This window comes from Neopsephotus bourkii, unplaced genomic scaffold, assembly GCF_033783945.1.
Source record: "Neopsephotus bourkii isolate Nb327-2 ecotype Australia unplaced genomic scaffold, CSIRO-AGI_Nbou_v1 NB_1638, whole genome shotgun sequence".
NCBI lineage: Eukaryota > Metazoa > Chordata > Aves > Psittaciformes > Psittacidae > Neopsephotus > Neopsephotus bourkii.
Genome location: NW_026902113.1, coordinates 3,281,939 through 3,304,479, shown reverse-complemented (window position 1 = coordinate 3,304,479; position 22,541 = coordinate 3,281,939). Strand labels below are relative to the sequence as shown.

At 37.0% G+C, this 22,541-nt stretch overlaps 1 protein-coding gene across 2 annotated transcripts in view; it reads right to left on the bottom strand.

Moving 5' to 3' along the window:
- The window catches only part of DYNC2H1 (dynein cytoplasmic 2 heavy chain 1), a 158,430-nt gene extending 136,196 nt beyond the window's left edge, over nucleotides 1-22,234 (bottom strand). Inside the window, exons 1-24 of one of the 2 annotated variants that reach the window (XM_061374480.1) lie at nucleotides 21,829-22,234; nucleotides 19,873-20,043; nucleotides 18,725-18,860; nucleotides 18,275-18,393; nucleotides 16,780-16,924; nucleotides 15,815-16,047; nucleotides 15,438-15,572; nucleotides 15,230-15,343; nucleotides 14,923-15,034; nucleotides 14,622-14,746; nucleotides 13,569-13,744; nucleotides 12,030-12,225; nucleotides 11,169-11,264; nucleotides 9,217-9,369; nucleotides 9,009-9,107; nucleotides 7,800-7,939; nucleotides 7,480-7,708; nucleotides 6,902-7,029; nucleotides 5,619-5,734; nucleotides 3,798-3,925; nucleotides 2,311-2,460; nucleotides 1,292-1,497; nucleotides 230-385; nucleotides 17-131 (exon numbers count right to left, since the gene is read on the bottom strand). In XM_061374480.1, coding sequence (XP_061230464.1) covers nucleotides 17-131; nucleotides 230-385; nucleotides 1,292-1,497; nucleotides 2,311-2,460; nucleotides 3,798-3,925; nucleotides 5,619-5,734; nucleotides 6,902-7,029; nucleotides 7,480-7,708; nucleotides 7,800-7,939; nucleotides 9,009-9,107; nucleotides 9,217-9,369; nucleotides 11,169-11,264; nucleotides 12,030-12,225; nucleotides 13,569-13,744; nucleotides 14,622-14,746; nucleotides 14,923-15,034; nucleotides 15,230-15,343; nucleotides 15,438-15,572; nucleotides 15,815-16,047; nucleotides 16,780-16,924; nucleotides 18,275-18,393; nucleotides 18,725-18,860; nucleotides 19,873-20,043; nucleotides 21,829-22,029 — 3,579 coding nt within the window. In that variant the 5' untranslated portion in view covers nucleotides 22,030-22,234. Of the gene's footprint in view, nucleotides 1-16; nucleotides 132-229; nucleotides 386-1,291; nucleotides 1,498-2,310; nucleotides 2,461-3,797; nucleotides 3,926-5,618; nucleotides 5,735-6,901; nucleotides 7,030-7,479; nucleotides 7,709-7,799; nucleotides 7,961-9,008; nucleotides 9,108-9,216; nucleotides 9,370-11,168; nucleotides 11,265-12,029; nucleotides 12,226-13,568; nucleotides 13,745-14,621; nucleotides 14,747-14,922; nucleotides 15,035-15,229; nucleotides 15,344-15,437; nucleotides 15,573-15,814; nucleotides 16,048-16,779; nucleotides 16,925-18,274; nucleotides 18,394-18,724; nucleotides 18,861-19,872; nucleotides 20,044-21,828 lie in introns of those variants that run through there. The other variant, XM_061374479.1, reaches the window with a different exon arrangement.
- Nucleotides 22,235-22,541: the final 307 nt, after the last annotated feature.

The window sequence follows — 22,541 nt, the reverse complement described above, 5'->3', positions numbered from 1 at the left end:
GTAATTAGCAGCTTACTTTATATTTGTCCACTTCTTTCTGCAACTTTACTGTCATTACAGTGTGTTCTTCCATCTTCCTCATTTTGTCATGCCACTTAAACAAAAATTCTTCAAATAGGTATGTTTTACTCCTGAGTGAAAATCAAATATAAAAAAGTCATAACAACACAGTACTACAACCACATAATATATATATATGTCCATGAAAAAGAAAGTAATAAAATCATACCTAAAAGTAATCCAGTCTTCTTTGGCTTTCTCCTGAAGGCCTTGATAAAACTCTTCATACAATGCCCAGATTTCTGCACAACTCTTAATATCCTGACATACAACTTCTGACAATGAGAAGTCGGGCTCTTCCAATTTAAAATGATGGCATTCTTCACTGAGTAAAAAGAAGATCACAGTGTTATACATTATATGATTCCATTATACTTTTATTGTTTAAGAGATGTTATCATACGGTAATAATTACACTTTTTTAAGAGAAGCTGTTAGCTTGACTGAGGAACATTGCTGCCAACTGCAATTTCCTTATAGTAACTTTCTTGAATAGAAATGATAAAGGAATATGAGGGATAACTCCTACACAGTGACCTTCTCCCATATTCACAATTACTTTCCATAAACTTTCATTTCTTTCTCATTTACCAGAAAAGCGAATTATTTTGTCCCCCAAAAACAAAGCTTGAAAGAAAATAACCTGTCATTGACTCTTTCTGCTAGGTAGAAAGAATTAATCAATTTTATTTACTATCATGTTAAGTGCCAAGCTAAGAATTTAAATAGAAAACTTGTCCACTCAAGATTTGCAATAATGAGTTTACTGAAAGCAGGCACCTAGAGCAAAAATCTCTTCCTTTTGCACAGAAGTCTATCAGACAGAACACTTACTCAAGAAACAGGAGAGGTAAGCTCCTGCCCACTTAAGTTACAAGAGGACTGAAGTAATAACTCACCCTTCTTGAACAAATATCTCAAACCTTCTCAGTAAGAAGGAAGTTAGAACCAAGCATTTTGTGTACAGACTCCCTTATGCAAAAGCCTAAGAGACTTATTGAATTTTTCCATTACAAAAAACTTCAGAAAAACTTAGCTTGAAAATCTGTTATGTAAAATCAATAAAAAGAATCCTGAAAAACTAATGAAAAACATGCAATACAAACAAAATTAAATTCCTTGAAATTAAATATTGTTGTGATAAAATTTAGTCAACATTTTCTGAGATACTTCCACTGCAAAATATCCATACATGAATGAATAAGGTACACAGGGAAATAAACAGACATACATGAGCTTTTCTTTCATGGTTTCAAGTTCATCAAATTCTTTTTCTTTTTCCTTTATGATCTGAGCACTTTTCTCAAGTGCATCATGATCACCTGTTTCAATGACATCATCACTTGGCTTCAGCTGATCCCAACGAGCTTTAAATTTTTCTAGGTCTTGAAGATATATATTAATACGTGAAACCACATTTCCTTTCATGATTTCAATCTGTAAAGAAAAAGTTAAAATGTTTTCTAACTACACATATGATCAAAATCAAAGTATCAACTTCAAAACTTGGTAAGTACAACTTGGTCAAAATCAAACTCAAAAAACTTCTTGTATAATACCCTAAACTTTCTTTTTCTGGTTTAATTTCTAAAAGGGAGCACTTAGTATTTTTTTTATGCTGGTATTTGAGACCCATTTATTCAGTCTATGCTACCTATTGACCCTGCATCTTACAACACCTAATATAATTGCTCTATTGGTATGGTATATTGCTATCTTCAGTAGAAATTCAAGTGAGTTCAGCAATTTGCCTATGGAGTGGAATTACAGGACCGTGCATACCTTAGTAAAGTTTGTGAAAATAATAAGCCCCATAGAATCATTTAGGTTGGCAAAAGCTTCTAAGATCACTGAGACCAACCATTAACCTACACTACCAAGTCCACCACCAAAAAATGTCCCTGTGTGCCACATACTGACTGAGCACACAAAAATGCATCTCTTAACTGTTACCCTGTTTTCCTCAGTTAACCAGTGCATTCATTAAGCCACCTTTGTCACCAGAAAGTTGTTTGAGACAAAAGTACAATGTAATATTCATTTCGGCATCAGCTCAACAGAAGTTTCACCTAGTTACTGGTTAAAGAGTTTACGCACTCTTCCCTTAAAGGCTCTCCCTCAACCTGGTAAGGTTGATGTTAACACTGAACTGAGAACATTTCTGGATTGTATTTAGGGAAAAAAAATTCTCCAGACTCATTCGAAATAATTTCAACATTTTTATGTAAAGTATTAATCTTTTATTGTTACCTCTTCTGCAATCATAAGCTGGTGGCTTTCCATCATTAAATCAAATTTATCCCATGTAGCTCTTAGGTTACTGAGAGTGTCCAAACCTGTACCAGCCACAGTTCGCAGAAGTTTGTTTTTATCTTCAGCTTCTTGAAACAGGAGAAAAATCTAAATTCAAACAGATTAAAAATATGTGTGTATGTAAAAACTCAGCAAATCATGTTTATCCTAACTATAAGCAAATATAATCATCAATTGTGCATGCACAGACTATATGTTTAAACACATCTGCTTTTTTAATACTATTTATAGAATAACATTAAAACACTGGAAAAAATAGCATTTGACATAATTAGAGTATCTTGATCCTGACATGAGATATACAGAAGCAAATTTTCCCTATGAAACAGGTGCCTTGTTACATATAGCAGAGATCCATTCAGATTCAAAAACATCAGCAGTGCAATAGAGTTCAGCAAATATGTATATATATATGCTGGTTCTGGCTGAGATGGTGCACTGGTTTTGGCTGGGATAGCTAATTTACTCCAGTATCCGGTCTCGGGTATGTCTACATTTATGATGAAAACAGTGTGGATGAAAGAGGGATGTTTTAGCTATTGCAGAGCAGTACTTAGGGACTGTACTTCAAGTACTTCAAGGACTTTTCTCCTCTCCCCCCCAACCCCACCAGGGAGTAGGCTGGGGGTGCACAAGGACATGGGAGGGGACACAGCCAGGACAGCTGACCCCAACTCACTCAAGAGATGTCCCATACCATACGGCATCAGGTTCAGTACATAAAGATGAGGGAAGAAGGAAGCAGGAAAGTTTAGAGTGATGTCTTCCAAAGTAACCCCTACATATGATGGAGCCCTGCTTTGCCAGAAATGGCTGAACACCTGCCTGCTGATGTGGTGAATTAATTCCTTGTTTTGCTTTGCTACACATCTTTTGCTTTACCCATCAAACTATTTTTATCTCAACCCAAGTGTTTTCTCACTTTTACTCGTCTGATTCTCTTCCTCACCCCGATGTGGGGGGAGTGAATGAGAAGCTATGTGGTGTTTCTTGCTGGCTGGGGTTAAGCCATGACAAATGGAGTTCATTTTCTTCACAGCAGCTCATATGGTGAAAACATGAGATGAAAACAATACTGACCATACAATAATATTTCACCTGTTGCTGAACAGTATTTGCATAGCATCAAGGCCTTCTTTGTTTTACATTCCACTCCCCATCCCCCGTGAATCTGTTAACAGCACACACACTTCAGACACCTGCACATACACCTAAACTTAGATGTGTTCATTTAGAACTGAATCCTTTCTTGGATAAATACTGTCCCTCAAGGGACAATACTGTGCTATACGAACCACTGCCCTGACCTTATATGGCCACTGCATGTTCTAAACTAGTTATATTAAATGTAAGCTTCCATACTAGAAAGCAATTACATTTTTTTGATAGCTGCTCTTCTGGATATGATAAAAACAGTATCTTACCCCTTCTTTTCGTTCATGTAGGCTTAAATATTTTAAATTGTCTTCTGCTATTTCCTCTACAGTTTGGGGCCTAATCACTAAAGTTTCCATGGCACCATTGAGAAATGAAGAAACATCACATAGGTGAGCTATATAAAGGCGGAAAACAAAGTTATCACAGAGAAAATATTTGTAGTAACAAATATCCAAGTCAGACAAATGTACAGTGATAAAATATTGTTGTAAGATAATGTATGCAATCTATCTGCTTAACAAATTGAAGACCCCAATTTTATTTGCTGCTTCAATAAAACCTGAACGTTTGTGTTTACAGATAGCTTTCTAAGTGTAATCCACTGCGTTCGGTGTGGATCCCTTCTGAGAATTAAACATAAATACATAAGACATCCTGCCCCTCTACTCTGCTCTCATGAGACCTCACTTGGAGTACTGTGTGCAGTTCTGGTGTCTTCAACACAAAAAGGACATGGAACTGTTGGAACACACCCAGAGGAGGTCCACGAGGATGATCAGGGGACTGGAGCATCTCCTGTATGAAGATAGGCTGAGAAAGTTGGGACTATTCAGCCTGGAGAAGAGAAGGCTGCGTGGAAACCTCATAGCAGCCTTCCAGCATCTGAAGGGGGCCTATAAGGATGCTGGGGATGGACTCTTCATTAGGGACTGTAGTGACAGGACAAGGGGTAATGGGTTCAAACTTAAACAGGGAAGGAAGGAAGCTGTGAATGCTCCATCCCGGGCAGCGTTCAAGATCAGGCTGGACAAAGCCTTGGGTGACATGGTTTAGTGTGATTAGCCCCTGCCCATGGTGGGGGGTTGGAACTAGGTGATCTTAAGATCCCTTCCATCCCTAACTATTCTATGATTCTACGATTTATACACTTTCTACATCTGTATAGGTCTTTTTTTGGTAAATGGAAAAAAACAGATCTTAAAATTGCTTTGGGGGTTTGAGTCTTTTTGTTTTGTTATGAAGAAACTAACCAAAGCCACCTTGCTTTAAATATTGCAAAGATTCAAAAACAAAAGCCTGATTAAGCTACAATGTTTTATTTTCCTATCAGTGTAAAACTCTTAAGTAATGAGAAATTATCTGTACAATTCCAGAGAAGAATACATGTTCCAGGAAACAATCTTTCAGGCTATGGAAATAATTCACTTCCTGCACAACGCATTCTGTGTTTCCTGTTCTGATTGTTACATTTAAATCCAAAAGCACTGGTATTTCTCATCATCTAAACCTTACTACATTTTGTCTACCTGTTCCTGGTAGATAGACCACAAAAAAATAAGGAAATATTTTGCACTATATCAATCTGCATTTTGACAATCTAAGTAACAAGTAACTGTATGGAGTTAAGTTTTGATTATTTAATACTCTTCATGAAGTATTTCAATTTGTGAAAGAAAAATCTAATAACATTTTTAATCACAACATTTCATGATGCCTCCTTCAATTACCCTCAAATGCCTAAGAGGTTTTCCTCCTTCAAACATCAAATAAACCTTTCTCTCTGAAATGACAAAAGAATTTTCCTTCAGAACAAGAAACAAGCTAAATAATGTTAATACGTATCCTTTTACATTCAGAACAGATCTGGCCACAACACATGAATGGGCAAGATGCACATGGACATCAAAAGGCCTTAGATTAGGCCTGCAGTGAAAAATTAGTAACAGATTAATTTATCTGCACTGTGATTCATGCAGCCCGCTGTGCCTGTTAGTAAAATATTTCTTAAAAAAAAAAAGTATTTACATTAACACAAATGTCCCCAAGTAGAAAAGAAACAAAAAATGCTACTCATTTAAGTTATTTACCTTGAATAGATTTTCTCAAAGAAATGACAAGAATATCATACAACTTCTGGATGAAATCATCAATTACAGTTTTCACAGGGTTGCAATTAACAGTTAAACAATCTATCTTGATGGTGCTTCAAGACAAAAGATAGAAAATTTGCAAATATTCAGCAGTATCAGTAGTATACTTACACATCAATTTTTCTAAGATCTACGCACATCTATAGTTCATCATGATTTTGTAGCCTAGTAAGAAAAGAATGTCCTAATAATTCTACAGATAAAAGACATAGCTTATTGGGAAAATTACTCATCGTAGTATAACTATTATGCGTATTCATGTAGTTTTATGGGGACTGAGGTCTAGTGTTCTGTTCCTCCAAGCAGAAAATGACTTATTTTGTTTGTACAGTTCTGTCTTTAAATCTCTAATTTCCATGAGAATTTACTAAGTCAGGCTTCAACAGTCCTAAGAACACAAGAAAAAAGCCATAGTGAGTCACTTCAACCCTCCATATCTAATATATCACACGTGACCTTAAGTAGACATCTAAAGAACACAAAGAAAAAGGGCTCCATTATTTGGTACCTTCCTGTGCCTCCTCCCTCCACACCAATTATCTTCAACTCATGGCACTTCATTGCCACATGCTGTTTCTGACTACAAGGCACATAGCCAGTTTCTTTTCTGTTCACCCCAGCCTGTCCTTACCAATTAGCCAACAAGTTCTACCAGCCCATTCTCCTGCAGGAAATATAATCTTTTTTTTCCTTTTACTTTTTCATTTCCTCTTTCATTTTTTTCCTTTTATTCCTAGCAGTTTCATTTGAGATTTCTAACCAAGCAATACACTACATTCCACATGAATATATGTAAGAATAAAAGCCTACACAAGCATATCTTAAACTATAACTTATAAGAGATAATCAAGTGGTTCAGTACAGGAATTATTTAATGTATAAATATTTACTAACTCTGTTCCTAACTGCCACGTGTACTTCATATGCATAGGACTTAACTAAAAGAATTGTTAAAATACCACCATGTTTTATCGTATTTCAGGATCAGCCCTGAATTTTTAGGGGATTTCCCATCATATCAAATGAAGACATTAGACGTTTTCAGAACAGGCTGCACAGATAAAAGGGGATAAGTGTCTAAAAAGAAAACTGAAAAACAAAAATCTAGACATTTTAAAAACACTTCAAATTCTCTGTAAAAAGAGAAAAAAATCTCTTTTACTATTACCTTTATCTGACAGAATACACTATTCAAACAAAAGAATAGAGTTGTACTATACCTTGGAAGTCGTTCTGCTTCCTTCCCTCTCACTTTCAATGCTTTGAAGTTTTTTTCCCAGTCCTGTTTGCTAGAAAGATGTGTCTTCACCAAAGTTTCCAGATCTACTTGACCAATTACGATCCATTCCTTTTCAACGTTATTTTTCATGTATGGAAAAGAAATATTTTCCAGACTAAAAACTTGTTTCTCAATAGTATTACAACACTTTAATGATGTTTCTATGTTACATTATCTTTAATGGCTGTGCTCCTTCAATTACCTACAGATTCTCAGTGCAAATATGAAGAAGTACAAAACGGTTTGACGTATTCACACGTCTAAGGATAACCAAAATAGACTTTGAACAAGAATAAAAAGACAGCTTTAATATTAAGGTTTCAATGGGGACTGTGCATATGCTTTGAGTTAGGTATGTGCTTAAGTGGTTGGCTTAACATGGATGGACTTACTAAGCTTTTGCTTATATGCCTCAGAGAAAAGGACAACAATGCTCATTTACTTCTAGAATATCTGAAACCTAAAATTATAGAAATAAAATAAAATTTAAAAAAAGCATGGGTAAAATATTGAAAATACCTTGAATTGATTACAAGTGTCTGTCAGCCTTCTGAACAAATCCTCTGCTTTACTGAAAGCAGTCAGAAATCCACTTACATTTCTTTCAGTCATAACAGTGAATATGGACTCTTCTTCTGCTTCACTTACTCCCCTAAACTGATTTGGAATGGAGATGAATCTCTTCATTTCTCTATAATATCTAGCTCTTACTTCTTCAAAAGGAGGTCTGAATTGCAACTGGCCTTGCCTAAAAAATGAAACAAATCATAAAACAACTAGTATTTAAATGCAATTTAAGGTAGAATACTTTCTTAATTGGCAAAGAGAAAATATCTTACTTGAACGTCAGATCAATATTTATTTCTGGCAAATTCTCATTGAGTGCTTCTAAGCCCATTTGATACTGAGGCTCCAGAGCTTTGTAAAGTTGATGATTCCAATGCTGTCTCCAAGCTTTCATGTCAGATGATTTGAAACCCTAAAATTCAACAGTGTTTACTTTATTTTATTCCTCAAGCCATAATTATAAGCTGAAATGGAACACAGTACAATGCCCAAAGACCAAGATCTTAGTAAAATTCAAAGAAGTATGAGACCACCAGGGAAGTGGTCACGGCATCAAGCCTGTCAAGAGTCCAATGAGCAGCTGGATGATGCCCTTAGTCATATCGTTTAGTTTTAGATATTACAAAACAAAAGCTGAATTAACGTATTTATTTATTATTTGTATTACCCTGAAAAAATTTGAAAAAACTGTTAAAAAAAGTACTGCATTTATTTGTCCTGCAAATACTAACTTAAATAATCTGGGTTTGCATTGGATAGGCTAAGAACACCACATCTATCAAAGAATAGTAATAACATCTAGCTACTTTGGTGATATTTTTAATCAAAATCTCAATCACCTTACCCAATGATGTTAAGGGACTCTCCAAACCTAAACAATTCTATAATTCTGTTCTAAAAGTTGACAGTTGATAAGTGAACAAATAAAAATGTGGCTTTTTTATGATTTCAGACAAATTAATTTTAATTCTAAATTTGATATACTTGCTCTATTCTGCCTGAGGATAGAACACACATCCACACCAATTTCTTCATTTGTTCATGTATGAATGGCTCAGACACAACTGATTTACATAACCTAAGGTTTTCCTATTTTTTCATTTAACATGTGATATGACCAAGTTCTAGAATCATAGAATCAGCTAAATTGGAAAAGACCTTTGAGATCATCAAGTCCAGCATTTACCCCAGAGCTACCAAGACTGCCACTAAACCATATCACTGAGGAATATAGATAAATTATTGCAAGACTTTATAAGTTTTGTTCTTCTCCAGTTGATAGCATGACATAAAAACATCTTCATCTTTCTCATCTGAGATTTTACCTCACGTCTCGCAACTAGCATACAGTCAGTTTTCCTGAGCTAGTTAGTAACTCCTGAATCAAAATTAATTCAAGTATGTTATGTTTGAGTCTTAAATCTTGATTATTGTTGAAAAATCAAATGTTAAGAGTTTGCAATATGATAACGAAACCCTGCCTGTGACTCCAGGCTGGCAAAACCAGTTCTGAGGTCCTGGACAGCATCCTTCCAACGCTGCTGCTGCCGAAGTAGATCAATATTCATGAGTGATACAACCTGTTAAAAGAATAACAAAGAATAACAAAGATACTCATCACCACACAAATGAAGAAAGGGTAAAGTAAGCTATAAGAGATGTGATTCCTATTTCACCTGGAAAATATACCTTTTCAATAAAGTTTGTGTGCCACTTTCTTAGTTTTCTATTTTCAGTGGAAAGCCGTTCAGCAGCAGCTTGGAGTTTTTGGATATAAGCTTCCAACTCTCTTGGATTATCCCATGTTATTTGAGCTTTTCCTCCAGGACCAGACTTGGAATGCTTTAAAAATATACAAACTTTGTCAGATTTAATGGCAAACACAGTCTAACAATCTACCAGTCAGCATACAGAAAGTTGTCATTTGAGAAACATGGTTTTACTCCTAGTAAAAAATGGAGGACCTCCCTCTCACAACTGCACTAGAGACAATATTCTGGCAAATGACAGACACGTGGACATATTATAGCTACATCAACATACTGGAGAAGGATTTAAATGCCAGACTTTTAACAGAGCTTGAAATAAATTCACTGATGTTGACAGTCCTGTCCCACACACAAAAAACAGCCTTCTTAAGCTTAGAAGACACCTTAAACTCCTTCCCTCCTCTTTGTTCTGCACAGACCAAAAACCAAAATGTGACACTCATAATTGGTATCCTAATTCACCTGTTTATCACAAAATCATTTTTTAATTACACTGAAAAATTCCACTAGTCAGTGGAATAAGCAGCTTTAGGGAGTTCCATTACTCTGGGCTTTTCATCAGGATTCTGGAGGGTTTATGCATTTTTCCAAGTTTACAGTAGAAAATCAGAACACAAAAGCATCTGAAGCTTCACAGCTGGACCTATCCCTAAAAGATGTAAGACAGAAATCATGTCAAATAGGAGAATATGTTGTGGCTTTGAACAGTTCTGCAGCATTTCAGGGCCTGTACACTACAATCTGTGGCATAATCTGCACCAAACCCTGGAGAAATTTAAGAGAAACTTTGGTAACTTTTTCCAGGACATTGTAAACCTACAGTTTGGTCTGGATTCTCCAACATTTTGTGTGAACTAATTCCAACCATATATATCCCTTCTGTTTTCAGCCCCACTCTTATACTCTGTCTTGCAAAAAGGTTCTCGGGAGCAAGTTTCCAATCATTTCTGTAATGCTTGCTCTGGAGATGTTCTTCTCTGGCCCAATAAGAATTTAGAGACATTGTTATCATTCTCCTACCATTTTCATATCGTACAAGAGTTGGAAGAGGGTGGAGTGCTTCAAACATACCACAGCAGTGAAATGAAACTCATAATAATTAACATGTTTCTCTAGACATAAAATAGAGATATAGTGTTAAAAACCCTATAGATTGTAGTGTAATTTTAAGTTCAGGGTCCCTTCAAAGCAAAAAACAAAAGAAATTAAGTAATTTCCTCCAAATTTCTTAGAAGAATCTAGAACTTCTTTATGTGTTGTGAATTCCTAGGAATTACAAAAAAAAACACCCAAACCTTCATCTCAGAACAATTATGTTATGCCTGGACACAAACTCACTGTAACAAACTGCATACTATAGATTTTTTGTTCTTAATCTGAACCGGAAACTATTTACTTTCAACCTGCCCAGAAAGTGCATTAGAAGCATTCAAGAGAATTGCAAAATCCACAAAGATTTAATAGCAGTCAAACAGTGAAACCATTGCTTAATACTAATTCATCTCCAGAATAAAGTACATGCCATTTTTACTAAAATCGACCAAACCAAAATTACTTAGAACTGTTGGAAGTAACATTCCCAACCATTAAGGGATTGACCATGCTGTCATTCATGTGTAAATTCAAACACTAGAAATAATTCCTGAGACCATATGATACTAATATCCAAAGTACAAAGGAGTAAGCAGTTATTTAAGCGATAGTATTAAAAAAAAAAAGTCCACTGATTTCAATAAATGTTAATTAAATATATAGTGTTACTCATATGGAAAGGTTACACTTAAAGTCCAGCAATAAACATAGAAAAAGCAGCGTAGAATATGCACAGTTATCACTGAAATTAAAAATACAAAGAGAGGGGAATACTTTCACCTTAATTATCTGTTCAAATGCTAGAGCAGACTGTAACATCATTGGCTTCTGACTCTCAATCATCTGCTGATGAATAGAGTTATAAAAATGTGCCACCTGTAAAATTGAGAGATGAAATTTACAAGGACAGACAAGAAAAATATATAGCAATAAATGTAATGAGGGATATTTTCAAAAGTATTTCCCAATGAATGCCATTAAGAAATAACTATTCTAGTTTGCAAAAATAAAGTACCCATGCAATGCTAATACTAATCTTCTTCTACTGATGAATTCTAACAGTAAAAAAAACACTACCTACATATCAGAGATGTTTATGCTACACCTTAAGTGAAAGTGTTTCAGGCTCTGATTTAAGTGGAACAGTTCTGATAATTTTATGCAAATGTAAGCATCTAGCACAATTATAGGACCTTCAAGTACACATGACATCCGCCAGGATATGACACAAGACCTAAGAGAGATCTATTTACTTCCAGATTGTCAGCTGAAGTAAGAGTGATACCCCACAACTCAGTTTAGTCAATGCTATGACATTTTCTTTCAGTTATAATAATCAGAAACTATGACTAAAACTAGGAGGACAATTAATTAGTAGTCTTATTTTTGTATATTCATACACTAACTTGACATTGCTTTAATATCATAATTCATTTGGGTTCAAAAAATATGTTGGGAAATTGCAACGTATTTGTTTTTGTTTTAAGGGCTTACGTAATTTCTTCAAGGAACACATCACTTTCATGCAGACAACACAACAAAAAGCTTGGCCACACAATCAAAAAGATAATAGTCTGAAGAAGTTCTGCTACTAAAGCTGGAAGTCAGAACGCAAAGTTATTATGGCATTTAATCTTATACCTGTTTGAGGATGACTGCTTGCTTACAAAACTTTTGTGCAGTGTTTGCAGTATGCTGTATTTTAGCTGGTATAGCAAAACCAAGTGCTGACAGTTGACGTACTTCTCTTTGGAGAGTCACCAAACGATCTGAATAAAGTATGTTTAATGTTCCAAAAACATGATCCAACTCCATTACAGGACTATTAGCTTGGATGCTAAACAAAAATCAAATTAAATATATTATTGACTATGTTTTGGTATTGATCCTTTCTTTGGTGGATTTTATAATACATTAAACATTCTAAAAAGCTTGATGTCATTCTATTACATTTTTCTATGATTATTAACATTTTAATTAACTCATAAATTATTCTAATAACTTTTCTCTTAATCAAAAGCTAGTGAAGACAAGAAGAAATGAACAATACCTACTGGTTTTGCTCACAAAGTTTTCCTGGCTTATTACAACAGTTAACACATACCTCGCAGCTAGACAGTATTTCTCAAAAACACTGGATCAATTGATTGTGATCTCTCAAGCAGGCACTTTACAGGCCTCAGCCTTCAGCACTGCTAAGGAGAAGAAATTGTCTAAGGGAATGAATCTAACAACCAGGACTTGGATTAGTGGAATGCTCTGGTATACACAATTAGATGCTAATAAGATTTTTATAGATTATTTAATAGATTCTATATTTAGATTTTACTGCCCCCCTTTTTCTTTTTCTATGGTAGGAATGATTCTGCCACCATCCTTCTAGTCTTCTTTCATAACAACTTCAGATTTACTCATATTTTTACTTTTTTCACTCACCTTTTTCTAGTTTCCATATCCACTGCATTCCCCTTTGCAGTGAGCTACCCCTTTTCCTTTTAAAGAATTTCTTCACATCTCTTAAAATCTCTCAATATCAAATATTTATGGTATTAGTAAATTAGATGGCAGGTATCTACTGGAGTGCTGAATCTACTTATTGTTATATTCAAGTGTTTTTTTCATAAAATATAAGTTTACACATACATACCATCTGTATCTCCTGAAACTGGACACTTTTTTCAAAGAAAATTTGCAACACTCAAGGATGCAGGCAGAAGCTATTTGGCAAAGCAATTAAAAAAATTGCTAAGAGATATTTGGTTTAAATATCTTTCTTACCCTTCTTTTAGCTGCTCTATTTAGATTGCAGAATTTCTTGTCAATAAAAATCAATTTGTTACTCTATGTGATTATACAGAGTATATGCACAGTTATCTGGTTTCTAGACATCATCACTGTATGGTTTGCAATGGATGATAGGTAGTAACAATAAGCAAACCAAAAAAGGTTTTTCATTCCAGGTGTTAACAGATGCTACAAGATTAGTTATAAACAGTCCTGTATACTTCACCTTAAAAGCCTGGCAGGATGATTAAATGATAATAAACTCTTCCTTTTTGGTTTTCCACTCATTATCAATTCTGTAATTTATTTTTGTTTTATTTTCTCCATCAAGTTCTATTGAATTACACCACACTACAGATTTCAGCATAAATGGCATTTAAATGAAAATGTATTTACCAAAGTCTTGACTTGGGATTTGATAATTCTGACTGGATGTTCCTAGACCAATCATCAAATTGTTCTTGTTCATATACTTTTAACTGTTCCTGAAAAGAATCTGCACTTTGATGAAAAGTTTGAAATCCAGGTAAGTCAGACAGAAGAACCTCTGCCAGCTTGATAGCGTCATCCACCTTAAACACAATCACAATGCAAAGTTTAACTTCTGAGTATTCGAAGAGAAGAAAAATCACTACAATAAATCATAGAATCATGGAATAGTTAGGGTTGGAAAGGACCTTAAGATCACCAAGTTTCAACTGCCCTGCCATGGGCAGGGACACCTCACACTAAACCGTATCACCCAAGGCTTCGTCCAACCTGGTCTTGAACACTGCCAGGGATGGAGCACTCACAACCTCCCTGGGCAACCTATTCCAGTGCCTCACTACCCTAACAGGAAAGAATTTCCTCCTTATATCCAATCTAAACTTCCCCTCTTTAAGTTTTAACCCGTTAACCATTGTCCTATCACTACAGTACCTAATGAAGAGTCCCTCCCCAGCACCCCTATAGACCCCCCCAAATGACATTAAAAAGCTATTAAAAGAAAAAAAGGGAATCCTGAATTGTGTCCCAGATGTCCATATTCTTATTACAGTAAACTTGCTCTGAATAAATTGCCCACTGTAGGTGGTATTAAGATACCCCAGAGCATGCCACACAGCCTTTGGTTATTTTCCATAAAGGTACAGATCTTCCATGTGTCCTTTGCTGTATCTATAAGGTCCATGCCATACTCAAAGGTATCGCAAATGAGATTTCACACCTAGCTGTGCGAACAATTAATGAAAAACCTTGTCAATACAATCAGTGGAGATTTAAGAGCTATCAGGAATTTAGCACAGCCTAAAGTAGACACACAACTGACACACATCAGCTGAACTGCTCTCTAGATCCTTAGCAGACCAAGGGGAAAAATTCCTGGGGGAATTACCTACAGAAATCTCAAAATACAATGTTTTATATTCTGTGATAATATTGTATCTAAACAGTAATGGAATCTGTTACCTTCAGCACCAGTTGCCGTACCCATACAATATTATTGACAACTTCAGACAGGTTTTTGCCTGACAGTGGCCCAGAAACATCACCAGGAACACCATGGCATCGAGTTTCAAAGTCTCTTTGACAGTCTTAACACAAGCAAAACATTCATGTTAGACCAGAAACCTAATAGACCAAGATTAAAATAGTTACTGTAGTTATAAAAACTTACTAGGGATACTGACATAATTCTGAGTGTAAATAAAAAATTTCAGTATTTTCAAAAAACCTTAAGGCAGTTAAATACTTTTAAATACATTTTTACCTTTGACATAATCTTGAAGTCTTGCTAGCAGTATTTCCCTCTCAGAATGTAATTCTTTGCTTATATTTGGATGCTTTATCAGTTCCTTATGTTTCTGAAATGTTTGAAGAAGCTGTAATATAAAGTTTAAAAGAAATTACTTCTTTCTCCTGAGAAAAAAAATTGAACATATTCTGACAATACTCATTATTGCTGTCCATAAATACTATTTTTGGCTCTGAGGACTTATTCCTGTCCTCTAAACTAGCTACTTAAGTATTCAATAACCATCTTTAAGACAGTGTTCAGACTACAAAAATACTCATACCTGTTGAGGGCTGTCCTGAATTTCTGAAATAACTTTCTTCAATTTGCTTGCTATTTTTTGTTCCGCTGGTGCTACAATTCTTTCATACTGAGAGACTGCTGCTTTCCATAATGGCTAGAGATAATTAATTCATCAGTTAGCTTAGGACTCTCCATACACATCATAAAAAGCCAAAGAAAAAATGTGAATAAATTAAAACTAAACATACCTCTGTGTAAGGATTATAGTGTACAGGATTTAGGCCAGCAAACGGTTCAAACACTTGGGTAAGATGTAAAGCATTTTGTTCTCCAGCTGGCAAAAAGAATGCAAGTTTTTCATGCAGTGTTCTAACAGTTAGCACCTATAATGGGAAAAAAAATTATATATGCAACATTTTTTTAATATAAAACTTACATTTAGAAGTAAAAAAGCACCAGTAGCACATCCCATCTCTTTCCTTTTTACAAGAGACTTTTGAAAGACTCAGTCACACATGGATTATTGAATGCTGTCTGACTCTGAAAAGGCTGTGCAAGTTTTTTTAATTCATTTTTAGCTTAAAACACCGTTGTTTAATTCCGTATCTAATGAAATAAACCATACCTCATCAAGACGTTTGCCAAGTTTGGCTAATGATTCAGGGAAATATTTCTCATTTTTCCATGGATGTAGAGTATAATATTGCCACAGTTGTCCGGTTAGGTACTCACAAACTGACACCCACTGCTCACAAATGAAGATGCCAGCCTTTAGATTTTCTTTAACACTGTGGAAAGCATCCTTCCACAAATTCAAAACTGCTAATTTTTTCTGAACATATCTACCTAGTGAGCCACCTAGAACACAAAGAAGTAGACAAAAGCAATCTGTTATAATTACTTTAAATGTTTCATCATATCCCAATCACATTAAAAAAAAAGTATACTGTCTTTATTTCAAACCACACAAATATATCAATAACTGATTATTTTGTTTCAGATTCAACAAATCTCTCAAACATCTCCATGTTAAACTGAGGTGGGTCCAACATCAAAAGCTGACAGATTTGGATTCTGGAATCCACCCACAACCATCTGTCTTTATCAGCAGTAATGGCAGTAGCTGGCTGTCCCCAGCAATACTTCCCTCATGCACATACACATGTGGCAGCAGCAGGCAGACTCTTATGCCTGTCTCAGAAAATGGGACTGCTGTTGAGAGAGAGAGAAGCAATCACCTCCATGCAGACCGAATTAACTTTCAAACAGGTGTTTATGTAAACAAATTTCCTCCTCTGAGAGAAAAACAGAGTCAGACAGAAACAAGACAAATCCAGTCCACAGGCTGAAAGATATCTCAATGTTGTTATTACCTGTCATCTTCCCAAGCACCTGTGAAAGCATCTACCAGAACTAGCTGAATTACTAGACTATAAGTCAAATAGTATTAATGGTCATGATTACAAGAAGTAAGCACTTTTTTATTGCAGGCTACCACTGATACATTTGGGAGGAAGAAGGTCTCTGCTCTAGGATTCATTTTACTTTTTCCTCAGCTGTTCATTTAACAAAGACTGCATATACGTTTACCTATTACATCCAGGAGATTATGCATGCGTGGCTGTGGGTAAGGATCATGCTCTGTTTGCCTCCACACACCATCAAGAGTACCCTTGGTAGTCTCCACCAAATCCACAACTTCAAATAATGAGAGACTATCCAGGTTGAAATAATCCTAGGAAAAAAAAATAATTCCCTTAATATGATTGCTTTGCACGTCGTATTGTAGAAATATTTACACTTTTCTGAAGCTGACAATTGCTCTAGTTGCCGGGGGAGTTATTGTTTAACAGAATATGGCATAATCCTCTCAAAGACCAAGCCTTTGTGTAAATTTATTCATGTGAAGAATGCACTGACACTGAACCTATTCAAGTAAGTGCTTTACAGGTGACAAAAATATTGAACCATGGTATTCATTATGCACCATGCCAAGTGCAAGGTCCTACACCTGGGTTGGAGCAATCCCAGGCACAGCTACAGGCTGGGCAGAGAAGAGGTTCAGAGCAGCTTTGTAGAGAAGGACTTGGGGGTGCTGGTCGATGAGAAAATGAACATGAGCCGGCAGTGTGTGCTTGCAGCCCAGAAAGCCAACCATATCCTGGGCTGCATCAAAAGGAGTGTGACCAGCAGGTCAAAGGAGGTGATCCTGCCCCTTTATTCTGCTCTCATGAGACCTCACTTGGAGTATTGTGTGCAGTTCTGGTGTCCTCAACATAAAAAGGATATGGATCTGTTGGAACAAGTCCAGAGGAGGGCCACAAGAATGGTGAGGGGACTGGAGCACCTCCTGTATGAAGATCGGCTGAGAAAGTTGGGACTGTTCAGCCTGGATAAGAGAAGGCTGCGTGGAGACCTCATAGCAGCCTTCCAGTATCTGAAGGGGGCCTATAGGGATGCTGGGAAGGAACTCTTCATTAGGGACTGTAGTGGTAGGACAAGGGGTAATGGGTTAAAACTTGAACAGGGGAAGTTTAGATTGGATATAAGGAGCAAATTCTTTCTGGTAAGGGTGGTGAGGCACTGGAATGGGTTGCCCAAGGAGGTTGTGAATTCTCCATCCCTGGCAGTGTTCAAGGCCAGGCTAGATGAGGCCTTGGGTGATATGGTTTAGAGCGAGGCGTCCCTGCCTATGGCAGGGGGGGTGGAACTTGATGATCTTAAGGTCCTTTCCAACCCTAACTATTCTATGATTCTATGATTCTATTATTATCTGCTGCATTTTCAGTTTTCTTTTTTGTAACTTCATGAGCCAATTTCTATTTCACAAACTGCAGGAGACTTATATTTGTATAGCAGGTCTTAATATTCAATGCTCAAATCTGCTCCCAATTAACTGTTGTCATTCCCTTGCACCACTGTCAGTAGAAACTACATGAGTGTCATTTAAAGTAATATTTTGTCTAAGAAAAAAATAACCAAATTGTTATATCTTCATACACTTGAAAAGAATGTACATACAGTGACACATATTTCATAAGAAGAGCCTACAAATATATGACTGGTCACAAGAAAGAAAACATACTTTTGCAATGTCCTCAAATAAGTCCTTAAAATAAGAAGCTCTCTCTTTACTACACCATTTGCTTCCATGACGAGCACATTCTATCCAGTACTGGAATTCATCTGTTGGTGTAAGTATAGCTGCAAATAATAAGATAAAATGTTTAAATATGAAATACACAAATGCTTATTAAATATTTTCAGTCAGGACATACCTCTTAAAGCAAATTTTTACTCTATGGTTATGTAATTATCCTTCAACTTCTTACTCTGACTAGATTTAGTACCAAGATCATACTAAGAGACCAGAGCTGATCATCAGTAATTCCAATCTACACACTACAACCATTTATAGTTCACACTCTGCAGCTGCTGGGATATTGAAGTCTGAAAACTCAACCCCTAAATAAATTGTTTATTCCTAATTTAAAATTTTACCATTAACTATAAAAGACGTAACTGCAAACCAAACCTTGCACATCATCTTCATTGAATTTTGATCCTCTGTAATTAGGATCTGATCTTCTCAGAACAGTACTTAAGCCAGTTTCCAGCTCAGTTAAAAGTTTTTGGAGTTTGGGATCAAATGTTTTACTCCACCTCTCATCCTGCAAAGATAATTTCAAAAATTCTGTCATGTGATAGAACAATCACTATTTTACTCCCATTAATCTTAAAAACAAAACAAACTTGATTCAGATTAACAGTAGTATGCAGCACAATGGGACAACATAACAGTTTACTTTTTCTTTTCACTTTAAAATTCAAAATAATACTATAATAAAAAAAACTATCACAAAATCAAAAGTCAGTTCTTGAATTTTAGACACTCTGCACAAACTCTTGGGCCAGTAATTCATGCAACAAATGTGTTCAAAACTCCTTATTAATGAATTCTCAAGTTATATAAATTTGTTATCTACTTCTACAGTAGAATCTGGAAAATGCTAGAATCAAATATTTAAAGTTATTGTGTTTTTCTAAAATTATTTTATTAATATTATGACATACTATTTTATTAATATTGTGACATAAACAAAATAAAAAAAATGCTGAAACTGTATGATCATCTTATGAAATACAGCCATGGTGATCATTTTTGATAAAAAACACACAAAGGAAATATATTCCTTAATGGAACAGAAGAAAAAGCCTCAGAACATTTAAAAAGAACCCAACAAAATTTAAAAAAATGTAGCTGTACAAATTAATATAGAATCTTGTACGCTTACAGAGAGAATCATACCATGTATTACAGAATCATGGATTGCATGATACAGACCTATGCATTTCATAGAACAAGAGTAACTAAAACAAGAAAAAGACACAAGACCAGAATTACTGATGCAAAGGAGGTATGGAGCTGTTGTCTCCATTAACCATCACTGCTCAGTGTATTTCACATCTCTAGGCAGGCATGTGTATGACCACAGTCCTCCTCTCATCCTTACTGACAGGACATGAAGTACCTTCTATAACCTAGAAATTAGAACTATCATCCACTATTTATGTTCTTTAATTTTAAAACTTAAAATATTTCTTTCAGTATAGTTAACATTCTCTTGAATTTCACTGTTTCAATACAAATCTACAAGACATTTAAACCGGCATATTGCTCACCTTCAGTAACACTGGTGCAAAAACCTGTCGTACAGCTTGATAAAGGGTATTAATTGGTGAATCTAGCATAGATGATATGAGAATATTACTGTGAAGATTATCTTCTGTGATTATATCAGGTCGCAGCTTAAAGAACACCAGCACATTCTCCTTTGAATCATTAGCTTCAATCTGTAATAATCAAGAACACAGGATTTGTTTAGAAAACCACATATACTAAATTGTGTACACAACTTACACAAACGATTCACATCAAGAAAAAAAAAATACCATATTACTCATATGGGCTCTGGTAACATTCTAGTAGTATCTAATTTGCACCAAAAATGAAAATTTTTATTATACTCATTCCCGAGCTCATAGTAACCTGAATTACAACATCAAATACATAATGCCTTTTTGATCATAAAATATCTGTAAATACCATAATTTACATATTGTCATTACTTATGTCATTTTGATTTTGAAAACTCCACTTACCACTTTCTGAGGACAAACCAGAAAGTCCACATTGTGCCTAGGGAAAACTAAGCACGAAGTCTATTTTTTTAATTGTATTTTTACGCTACACGAACTTGTGAATATTTTTCTAAGTATTCAGTACTGTTCTCCTGAGTTTGTAAGTACATAACTCTATTTCAATTCATTGATATCTCAAGGTACAGAGAAAAACATGCTCCTTTATCAGTAAAATCGTAAGTTGTAACGTGACTCTAACTTCCTTCGCAGCCCAGCTTATGGGTAAAGCTCCAAAAATTGTCATATAATCAGTTATTGAAACTATTTTTGACCGAGAATTCATAAAACAGGAGATTATTAAGCATTTGATAAAACAATATCAAAAAGATACACTTGCTGAAATTCCAAGTTCTGTGTAACTAAATATTTATGAACTTTTTCTCCTCTTTAAAGAAACAGAGGACTATTAAAAACAGTGGACAGTAAAATTTACTTTCTTATCAAGTCTAGCATATCAACAGGCATCATTTCACTGAGACCACAGGTATACATTATAGCCCCAATACACGCCTGATCTTCCACAGCTGCTGATAGCGGCTCAGCAGCACAACCCAAAAGCTGGTACAAATAAATGCTCATTCTTGCATGAATAAAGCACACACTCAAGTTCACAGACTACACAGGATTACACAAGGACGAATGCTAGTGGTCCACACAGCAGTTCACATTTTAAGGACCCATTACACTAGTCTTCAGAAAAAAGCTGTCGCCGACACCACGTCCCTTGTCTCACAGCAGAAACACACATCAAGACCCGTCCACACTGCCTGTATACTCTACATAGTTGCCACATCAGGTCCTGATTGCGCGGTGACATTCACCACCACATCCCACCCCCACAGTTGTCACTGAGATAAGTCGCTCGCTGCACACACGCTCATAGCAGGTCATTTCTTACAATGAACCTCAGATTTGCTCACAGCTGGACACATCAATCTGCAAAACACACACCTTCGGACTTGTCAAGTACAAGCCAATGTTCCACACTGGACCGCAATTCCTGCATGGACACTGGCAATGCAATTCTTCCAGTCACCTGCGTGCACCCTCGCCCAGGAACGACCCACACATACACCAGACTCCAGCCGGCATTTGCAGCAAGACAACAGGACATTTCCCAGGCTGCGCTACATCCACACAGCGACAATAGGCAGCACACCAGAACTATGCAATCAGCACGGGCAAATATATCCCGCAGCAAATATATCCCACAACTGATCATACGGTCTTCACAAACTCTTGGGCCAGTAATTCATGCAACAGACACAAAGACCAGAACAGATATCTACAGTAGGAAGATGTCTCCCCACCCAGAGATCAGCCATTTCTGAGCACCGGACCAGGGCTAGGCCCGGGCTCGCAGCTCCGCCGCACACTGGGACGCGGTGGCCACGGAGGGGCCGCCGGTGCCCACATGCCCGGCCGCTCCCTCCGTACCGTGTTGGAGGCCGTAAGATGGGAGCCCGAGCGCTGCACCACGAGCAGGAACTCGCTGCCGTCGTCGAGGAAGCTGTTCAACTCCGGGCGCGAATGAAGCTCGGCGGCCAGGGCAGAGGGACCCACCGCTGGATCCAGGCCGAAGTAGTTAGCAGACGTGGCTGAAATGAAGCGCTTCCTCTTGTCTTCCTCCCCGGCCATGCCAGATCAAGGCCGGGGTGGATCCAAAAACCCCGGGACTGCACGGACCGAGGTCAGGGGAAAGAACGGCGGCCCTAGCTCTAGCTTAGGCCTCCCGGCGTCTCCGCGTTGCCAGGGCCTGTTGCTATGGTGACTGAAGATGGCGGCCCTGGCGCGCTCACGAGCTTGGTCCGGGTGGCGGCAGAGGACGCGCTCGGTGATAGCCAGGCGCCGCGAGGGAAGGCGGGGAGGGAGCGTGCCCTGGCGGCGAGCGCCCTCTGTCGGCTGCCTCGGGGCCGTCCACCCCGCACGGCGGCTGCTCTTTAGGGTGCCACGGGCACTGGTGCACTGAAGACGCTCCCTTCTACGCCCCCTCCGTTACCGATCGGCTTCCGGTAACGAACCAGCGATTCCCGGGCCTGTGCTGCTTTGGAACCCTAAGTCGGAGAGGCACGGGTGCCCGTCACCGGCCGGGCGAGCAAAGCACGTAGGTCCCGTCCGCGAGGCCCTCCCGTCGCAGCCCTGGGGGCCAC